General features: G+C 21.3%; 2 protein-coding genes across 3 annotated transcripts in view; both read right to left on the minus strand.

Annotated features, from left to right (window-relative positions):
* Window positions 1-1,442, minus strand: part of LOC102679562 (elongation of very long chain fatty acids protein-like) — a 2,657-nt gene extending 1,215 nt beyond the window's left edge. The window contains exons 1-3 of the mRNA XM_031514732.1: window positions 1,228-1,442; window positions 616-806; window positions 47-127 (exon numbers count right to left, since the gene is read on the minus strand). Of these exons, the coding sequence (XP_031370592.1) occupies window positions 47-127; window positions 616-806; window positions 1,228-1,288 (333 nt within the window). The 5' untranslated portion in view covers window positions 1,289-1,442. The remainder of the gene's footprint in view (window positions 1-46; window positions 128-615; window positions 807-1,227) is intronic.
* A 4,049-nt stretch (window positions 1,443-5,491) lies between these two features.
* LOC102679434 (elongation of very long chain fatty acids protein-like) overlaps window positions 5,492-10,658 on the minus strand; it is a 14,066-nt gene continuing 8,899 nt past the window's right edge. Inside the window, exons 1-3 of one of the 2 annotated variants that reach the window (XM_006624832.2) lie at window positions 7,875-7,923; window positions 7,357-7,628; window positions 5,492-6,738 (exon numbers count right to left, since the gene is read on the minus strand). In XM_006624832.2, the coding sequence (XP_006624895.1) occupies window positions 6,229-6,738; window positions 7,357-7,628; window positions 7,875-7,923 (831 nt within the window). In that variant the 3' untranslated portion in view covers window positions 5,492-6,228. Of the gene's footprint in view, window positions 6,739-7,356; window positions 7,629-7,874; window positions 7,949-10,658 lie in introns of those variants that run through there. The other variant, XM_031514734.1, reaches the window with a different exon arrangement.

A 10,658-nucleotide genomic window follows, 5' to 3' on the forward strand; every position in this document is an offset into this window, starting at 1 on the left:
GAAAAGAAACAAAAGAAGAAGGAAGGAAAAATTCATTTGTACATACCTCGACTGCACGAGGGTCGTATGAATAATCGACTGGTTGACAATAGAAACTATAATCGTTTAACCAGGCTAAAACTAATGCCTAGAATCAAAAATAAAAATAGAATCATATGCATACTATTAAAAATGTATATTATATCTCATTCATTAAATTTTGTCATTCATTAAATAAACATTATTAATAATTTCGTGAAGATTTTTACGTTAATATAAATTTAATTTTTTATTTTTATTTTTTGCATTCATAAGATTTATATATATAAAAAGTTAATAAAAAAAACATTAATATATTAATATTTATAATATAAACTTATAATAAAAACTTGTTGATCGAACTATGAATTATTTTTTTGCATTTGTCATTTCTTTTTTTTTTTTTCATCTTAACGATAAAATATCTTATCACCAATATTAATATTCAATCTTATAAAATGAATTTTTTGTATTGAGTATGATGGAGAAAAAAATTAAATATCATTATTTCTGTTTAATAATCTTTAAGTTTCGCATTTAAATGTCACGTGGAAAATCGTGTTAAAATATTAAAAAAAAAAATTTATTTTCACATACCTTGTAAAATACGAATGCGCATAATACTATCTGAATCAGATTATATATCTGTAAAATTCTATCCAGATTGAATGGTTTCCTCTTTGCCATGATATTGGGTCCCAATTCGTGCACGAAATACAAGTAAAAAAATATTATACCGAGACAACCCCATGGTGATTCGATGAGGAAGTAGTCTTGCGTCCGAGGATCTTCAAAAAAACAAAAATTTTTATCTTAATACTTGGAGAAAGATCTTAACTCATAAATATTTATATAAAAGATTCATATTTTTTTCCTTTCTTTTCTCTTTAATTTTTTTTTTTCAATTATTTCTTTTTATTATTTTCTCATCATAGAACCAAATCTATAAAAATATGGAATATATTAAAAACACTAAATAATAGAATACTACATAAGAAAAGTATGTAAGAGTGTTTACATTTTATTTAATCCATATCGTTAATTTATTATTTATATTATTTATATTATTATGCATGAAAATTTCATTTGTTTTCTTGGAAATTATAGAGACTAGAAGAACTAACATAAAAATTGATATAATCAGAATTTATTATTGTATCATTAAAGTTATTAGATGTATAATATATATATTACAAATATTACAAATACCTGATAGGTTTTCATTAATGTGACGATAACCGTTGTATATTCTTCGTATTAATGTCGCCATGGTTGAACGCTCCAATTAAATTTTCAGGAAAATCACATAAGATTGCAATATTTACTGATAAAATCAATTCAATTATTTTGATTGAAAGATCGAATCGAATATTTTTTTCCCCTTTTTAATTTTTATATTATTAATGTTTTTTCGGCAATATTTTAAACTTTCCAATCTTCTTGCTATTAACTTTAAATTGCTTTTATTTATATAAAAAAGAAAAAAAAAGAAGAAAAAAAAAAGTCAAAATTATATCGAAACTCACGGTTTCACATTGAATTTATTTTTTAAGTATTTCATAAAATTAGCTGATTATGAGCGATGATCAATGTCTCACTTCATCGATCTAACTAAATTTTAAAAATTTTTCATTTGACAAAATAACTTCCATTGAAAATTTTGATAAGTCATTGTATTTATGAATATATTGTAATTAATTAATCTAAAATTACAATATAACTATAGTGTTATATAACTAATGATTAAAATTCTTCCAATCCGATTTTATTTTAAAATGAACTATGACTTATGTAAATTATCGATTCTAAGCGTGACTGTTAAAAATTTTAAATAATTGTAAAAAAATGGAAAAACGAATAATTGTACAAAAATAATTGTTAATATAATTTTATTTAGATATTTTTGATTTTTGATTTTTTTTTTAATAATTTTAATAATTTTACATTTATTCGCGAAAGAATTTGATCAAGAATTAGAATTTGATTATTTCTTGGAATTTATTGGAAATCATATTTATCAGAAAATTTATTCAACTTTATTCTATTCTTAACTATTTTTAGAATGCTGAAATTAGAATTAGAAATTTGATATTGTATTATTTTGATTCAATTCTAAAAATTCTTTTAAAATTTAAAATTTTTTTAAAGTTTAAAATTTTCAATTATTATTATATTTATATTATATTTCAATTTATTATTATATAAAGTGAATTATACAAAGCATTTTTACAATATATATTTTTTTTTAATACGCATGAATATACAATGGATTCATACAATGAACAAAAATGTTTTTTTTAACAAATTTTTGAAATTGTAAATGTAATTATCATGAATTTTTATATAGTATAAAAGGATAATCATTAATTTAACATTAATTATTTGTTGCGTGTACAAATTTAAAAATTCAAAAGTAACAGTTTAAAATAAAAAAAAAGAGATATATATATATATAAGTAACAAGTATATAATATTTTGTATTAAGTAAATAGTACACGAAGAATAATATTTAGTATATATGATATATACACAGTAATTGAAGCACATTGGATTTTTTTGACATAAATTTTGTTAAAATATTTGAAATATTTTACTCGCAAAAAAATTGTTATTAATAAGAAAATAATAATTTAGTAATTTTTCCAATTTTATTATCAGATTTTATATAATTTTAATGATAATTATAATGGTAATTGACATTATCTTCAATAATAAGAAAAATAAAAAGGGAAAATTGCGTTTTATTAATAAATAAAATCAGTTTATTCTTTTTGTATAAATGATAAATTGCGACTTAATTTAAATATAATCATGGAAATTTTACCATAAATTTATACAAATTTTGATATAATTGCAAAAATACATTTGAAAAATGTAATTGATATATCTGTATTAATTTTCTCTAAGGTATATTAAAATGTCAATATTTTTTTATTAATTTATTTTATAATATAATATAAAATTAATTAAATGTCAATATTTCCACATTTTAATAAAAAAATTTTTTACATATATATTATATAATATTTATGTCGCTGATATAAAATATTATACAAGGTATAAATTTTTGAAACAAATGTAAAAGTTTGTATATAACGATGTTGAATGAGATATTAATTATTATTATGAATGATTGAAATTTTTGTCATCTTTGTCATTTTGCATGTTTTAATTTTATTCATTAAAGTTAGGAAAAGATCATATTGTCTTATATATTTAAAAACAAACAAAAAATAAAGATAATTTAATAAATGATGTCAATGTATATAATATGCATTATTATATATATATAGAAACAACTAAATAATATTTAAATTACAATATATCGTAAGATTATTATTGTAATATATATTAAACTATATTGACAATTAAAATATTGTTAAAAAATTTGAAATCATTTCTTTTATCTATACATATAAATATTTTTATTAATTTTTTTATCATATTATATTATAATATTATATATTATAATTTAAAATGATGCAAATAAGAAGAATTATATCCTTTAGTTCAATGATTTTTTGATTGAAAAAGTTTTTCAAGTTAACATTTAAAAATGTTTGTAATATTGCATAAATGTCGGTTGATTATTTATTAAATTATGTATAATTTATAATTTAACTAACTTTTATGTTTGTTTTAGTCTCTAAAATGATTGATTTGTGAAAAATTTATGATTATAATCTATTTAAAATTTAGAATTATTTCATTTAAATTATAATTTAAATATTAGATGAAGCGAGATACGGATAAAATGAGATGCATTTAATCTATCTCTGTTACACTGATTTTTGTCTCGTTTTATCTTTTAATATATATTTAAATTACTTATAACTTAATCTCAATTAATATTTTTATTAACATTTGCATATATAACACTTTTATATTATTTTAATTTTTGGAATCGCTTCATGAATAATATTCTAATATACATAACATTGTATTTTAGATTAATTTTCACCCAAATTTACTTATCTATATGTAACTTTATAAATTCTGTTCAAATGTTAATTTTATATAATCAATAATTTATTAACTAATATAATGCATATAATGCATGTATAATTGTACTTACAATTATGCATATGCATAATTATCATTTGATAAATATATGTATAATATGTAACGTAAAAAATATAACATAATTATTATAATTAATTAAATAAATAGAAGTAAAATTTAAAACTTAAAACTAAAATTTCAATATTTTGAATAATATTTTGAAGAGGAAAAAATTGGCTGATTATTTAATTTATTATTTTTTTAAAATAATGAATCCTTTAATTAACCAAATAAAAATCAAGACATCACTTAAAGTACGTTATTTATTAAATAATAAATTAACTTAATTAGCTAATTAAATAATAATTTAACTCTATTTAAAATGGATACATTTAAATTGTTGTATTTAAAATATTGCCCAGATCTTCTTTTTAAAATATTAAATATTAGAAAAATTGATATAAAGAAGAATAAAAAGAATTGTTAAATAATCTATTATATACCTGGTATATATTTATTATTGATAATCATGTATTTATATATTTATTTCACATACATAATTATATAAACATTTATAACATTTGTAACTTGTCTCGAATTTACAATATATTTATTATTAGATACATTAAAATGAATGATCCTTAATTAATAATAAGAAATGAATTTCTTAAATAATTAAGATAAAAAACATAAGAATAAAATTCTTTTTTTCTATTAATAACTTTTAACAAGTTTTATTATCTAATTTTTCTATTATAATAAATTTTTTTGTTTGAAATTATTTATTTATAAGAATTATAAATAAATAAAACAGATTTTGTAAATAATTGATATATTTTTAGTATATATGCACATATGCAATATCATATGCATAATTTCTAGAAACAATATAAATGATATTTTAAAACAAAACGGATGAAAAGGTCTTGTAGGTTTAATGGTCATGATCTTTAAACAAAGAGCACAGTTGAATAATTGAGGTTCCGCTGGATTTTGATGCATAAAAAATTTATTTAAAGTATTTTTTGATTGATAGTTAATCAATTTTGAAATCATCTTATAAAAATTTGAAGGAAATAATAAAACTTTTCAATTTTTATCTAAGAATATAAGTTCTTTTATTGTATAGTATTGCCATATTTATATATATACAGATTAATAGTGCATTTAAATTTCTTTTAATTTGATAAAATTCAAAAATTATTTTAGAATATTATTTTAGTAATATTAAATATTTTGTTAATGTTTTCATAATTTTCTTTTGTGATTATCAATTGTATAATGTGTTATACTTTATTATACTTTGTATTTTGTTATAAATTATCTTATTAAAATAATTATAATGAAAAGTAATATTTGAAAATAAAGGTATTAAAACACGAACTATCATAAAAAATAATTTATTTTAATATAAACCTTCTTTTTATTTAGATATAATAGAAATATATTAAAGACATATTCCTCTTTATTCAAATTCATTGATGAAAAATTTATTAGAACCCTATTAAATTTCTCTCTAATGATAATATTTTATATATATATATATATGATATATATATATATATATCATATATATATGAAATATATAAGTATTTATATAAAAAAATATGATATAAAAAATCATGAAATTACAAATACCAAAATTATTATTTATGATAACGATACTTGTTCTACCTTATCAACAAATAAAGCAATTCGATGAGATCGATTGATAAGTCCTTTAATCGAGCGATTCCTTTATTACCGATAATATCGACCAACATGTTATCAAGAATTAATTTTACAATTTTTTATATTTCTAATTATAATTTTCAATATAATTTTTATTCTTTTACAATAATTCAATTTCAAAGTTTTTTTAAATATTGCCAATATTCAATCACATAATTCGAAAGTAATTTATATGTATGTAAATATATTCAATTAAAGGGAACTGTATAATTAATTAAGTAGCTATGTAAAAAAATATATTTAGATAAAAAAATTAAATTAATTTGGTAAAAATGTCACTCGGCATATTTCACAGAAGATCGAATCTCGTTTTCAAACTAAGAAAACGAAATAGATCGATTGATAATAAATTATCTGGTCAAATATACATTTTTCTCGCTAGAGGGCTAGACGTATCTAACGAACACGAATGTTCTTTTATAACGAAGTAGATTTTTGTAACGAGAACCAAATGGCAAAATAATAAATAGTATCAATTCACTCCATTTTGTTCGCAGTCTTCGTTATTTTTTCAGTCTTATTTTTCTTCCGTTTTTCACTTTTGATGTAATTCTCGATATAAAACGAACCAAACAAATAAATAAAAATCAACGCATTAAGATTGAGCAGGGTCGTAAGAATTAATGGGTAATTACAACCGTTGAAATAGATTTGAAAAGTGTGGACAAAAATAATGCAGAATTGAATTAATTGCAATGACGTCAAGTATTTCTTCCACCAGAGATATTTGTTCATATGTGGTCCGATCGAAGCTAGCATATAGTATGCGTACATAATTATGTGAATGAACGAGTTGATGACACCCAACAATGTACCATGGCCATTTGGCAAAAATCTGCAACCAATCCAGCCGCAAATTGGCATCAACGCATGGTGGTATACATGAAGCGATGAGATCTGACGATTTTTTTTACGAAGAACGAAGAATACTGTGTCCAATAATTCTATCAACTTGCACATGAAATAGAAGTGAACAGCATTAGCCATCTGTAAATTATAATTTGATATAAGTTAATATAATATATTTTTAATGTTCATTTATTATTTTATTAAGTTATATAAGTGATGTTTTAATAGCTTAACTTAAATAAAAATATTTTCCATCTAATCCGTAATTTTAAAAATATTAAAATATAAACAAAAAATATTTTTCTTTTAATTTAAAATATATTAAAATACATTATTTTAACATTCATTTATTTTAATTAAATTTTCAATGATTTGGCTATTTGACAAATTTTTTAATAATACAAATATAAAAAATAATTTACTAATGTTGAGGCAATATAGCGAATGCGATATATTTGAATTAATTGAATTATTTATTTTTTTTATTGCTACGTTAAAAATAATATAATTGTAAATTACATTATAGTGGATAAAAATTTCTTTGCATTTTGCTAATCACCTTTCTTTTTATCAAAGTTATTGTTATTATTTAATTATTTAATTTTTCCATTATAAATTGCAATCGTGGTTATCTTTAACTTTGTCTAAAAGTTTATAACAAGTAATCAAAATTTCAATTAAAATTTCTAAAATGACATTATTTGCTGTTATTTATCAAAAGATTTAAAATTTTAATAATTAAAAATAAAAAAGTACCCTTCTAGATAGTGGATTGTCCGTATAATCAACAGGCTGGCAATAGTAATTGTAGTCGTGTAACCATCCAGACATCAATCCTTCGTAAAAGAGGTACATACTAAACAGTACTTGGATAAAATTGTAAACAATCATGGGAATTCTTAACTCATACGGTTTCTTGTCCTTCATATATTTTGGTCCAGCTGATAAGGAAAAGTATAAATAACTAACAATTATTATTATCACTGGGCCTAGTCCTGATATCAAAAACCAATCTTTCGTTACTGGATCTGAAATTATTAGAAATAAACATTACGATGTATCCAGTTAAGTACATGTAAATTATATGTCTTATACGTAATAAAATCGATAATAAAAATCTGCAGACTCGTCGAGGAAATATTATTTTAATCTTTGAGCGATATTAAACGATATTAACGATATATGTATGGAAAAATACATAGTAATTAATAATTTTTCCATTTTTATTATTACATCTATACAATGCTAATTTTTTTTTTATAAAAATAACTCACGGCTTTTATTCTCCATAATATCCTTATAAAACTCCATGATTCCCGACATTATTCTTGAATAATAATAAGAAAACCTGAAGAAAAAATAAAAAAAAGAGTAATAATAATATTCCATCAATAGATCTAGTTTTTTTCTACTGGATAAATACATTGATTTGAATATATAAATTTTAATGATATGAGTTCATTAATTAAGTCTGATGCTTAAAAATATATTTATTTAATGTTTGTCTTATCAAATATAAATGTTTCGAAGGCAAATTTTTCAATTAGATGAGAGAGAGAGAAAGAGAGAGAGAGAGCGAGAGAGAAAGAAAGAATATTAATTGTAACACATATAATCGTTTCGAAAATAAATATTACAAAATGAGCTTGTTGAATAGATTCGAACTTCATGTACAAGAGAAAATCAACGCCAAGCAAAAATTTATGTATAAAAATTTCGATCGAAATTTATTTATTAAATTATAAGCAATTTAAGTTTGCGTTAGATGAAGCGAGACAAAAATAGTGAAGATGATTCTTTTCTCCGCTACGCGCGCCACTGTCGCATTTCTCGTCTCGTTTCAATTAACGCAAACTTAATTTGCTTATAACATATAACAAATAACAAATAAGCCTCAGTTAACATTTCTATATACGAATTTTTCTGTTTGTTTTAACTTATGGAATGAACTTTCCAAAAAGGTGTGTCACGAATATATTAATAGTTTGTATAAACCAATAGTTTTATCTGCAGGATATTGCAATAAATAATAGTAGATAGCCTGCATAATAAATATTGAAGTTGACGTCCTTCTTTTATTTCACTTGCGATCAGATTTACTACTTCTAAACAATATGTAGCATAATATATATAATTATATATATTATATATATACAATATATGTACATATAAAATTTTTATATTTTATTTTATCCATGTATTCTCTATAATCGTATAAAGTTTATAAGTGCCAGATATATTAATTTGTATTATGAAAATTTGTTATATAATAAAAATATTAAAACGTATACACAAAAATGATTGAAGTAATTAATTAATTTGAATTTATTATTTCTTATATATATATAAAATGTTTCAAATAAAAATTACTTAATATTAAATGAAGTATGTAACAATTGATTCTCTTATCGAGACGCAAAAATTACTTTACATATTCCCTCCTCCTTATAATATAAATATAAAATACAATTTTCATTTCGCCTTTCATGATCCTCTTCAACGATTGTGAAGAAAAAAAAAAAGAAGAAAGAAAAAAAAGAAAAAATGAAATCTATCATTCCAACAGGTTTGGTACTTTTCCAAGCCAACTAACCAAACAATAGCGCGAGAGTCCTTGATTCCACGACGAATTTCCTTCGTTTTGTAATTATTTCTCAATTACAGCGGAATGCAATCAACGAAACTACAAGTATGCGTTGATACTACTTTTCCTACTGGTGCATATGGCCGAGAAAATTGTCAAGACTCATTCCACGAGTAATATATTTCTTCGTCACACTGGCGTTGTGTGACAATGGCCTTTCATATCGTATTGTGACGTGTTCTCTCGGTCGAATCTTTTTCGATAGACTATGGCGTGAAAAAAATGGAAGAACAAAGAAATACGTTTCCTTATATGATACGAAGGTAAATTAGGAATCAGCATTTACCATGGCTCGCTAATGGATTGACAAATCGAGACACGTGGTTAGCCATACAAAGTTGGCGCGCGTACAAAAAATAAAATACAAAGTAGGATTAACCGTTTGTTTATTTTTAATACGGTATCTTATGATGCATTATGGGAATGCTGATGTAAGAATATTATCGAGAGTCGAGATCTATTGAATTTGAGTTTAATTTATATTGAATTTTATAATTAAGATTAGGATTTTAATTTGAGAGAGTAAAATCAATTCTCGAAATTTCTTTATATTTTTTTATACTTTTTGCAAATACATTATAACTCTAAGAATTAATTTCACAGTCTTTGTTGAAAAAATATCAGTCTATATAAAGACAATTATATTTAGAAAGAAAAAGAAAAAAAAATTTGACAAGTTTATATTGAGATATATGAAATTGAATATATAATGTAATAAGAATTTTCTCAATTAATTATTCTTAATAATGTGATAGTGCTGCCATCATCGGTTTCCTTGATTTCAAAAATAATGCATTATACAGTTAGAATTTTTTTAGAAATTTTCATTTGCATTCGACCATTGTCTCTTTCTCAAACAAAGGCTAAATTAATATTTATATGAATAAGATTTCACTTCTATTATATATACATTATATATTTCTAATTTAAATAAATTAAAATAATATTCTTAAAAATTTTTTTCAGATAATTGAGCGAAGAAATCAGCTAATAATTGAAAAAAATAACGGAAGAGAAGAATAATTTATAATAAATATGCAAGAAAAAAATATATAATAATATCACGATAATTATATAACGAAAGAAATTTTTATTCCATAATTATATATAATTTACATAAACATACCACTATTAATACCACCATAGTAATATCCTTTTATTATTGTTGATTACGTTAACGAGTTTCATTCTTTCCATTTTATTATACATTATACGAAATATATAATATCAATTCTTAACTCAAGTATGATAATCAATTTTTTTAATAAAAAATAAAAATTAATTAAAATTTCATAACAGCAATACAAATCGATTTACTACAAACATTAAATTCAAAATAATAACCAAATTTCCTTTTATTACATGATAATTAAAACGCTAAACCATACTTTGAATAAAATTAAAAAAAAAAAAA

The sequence above is a fragment of the Apis dorsata genome, unplaced genomic scaffold (genome assembly GCF_000469605.1).
Source record: "Apis dorsata unplaced genomic scaffold, Apis dorsata 1.3 scaffold_1158, whole genome shotgun sequence".
NCBI lineage: Eukaryota > Metazoa > Arthropoda > Insecta > Hymenoptera > Apidae > Apis > Apis dorsata.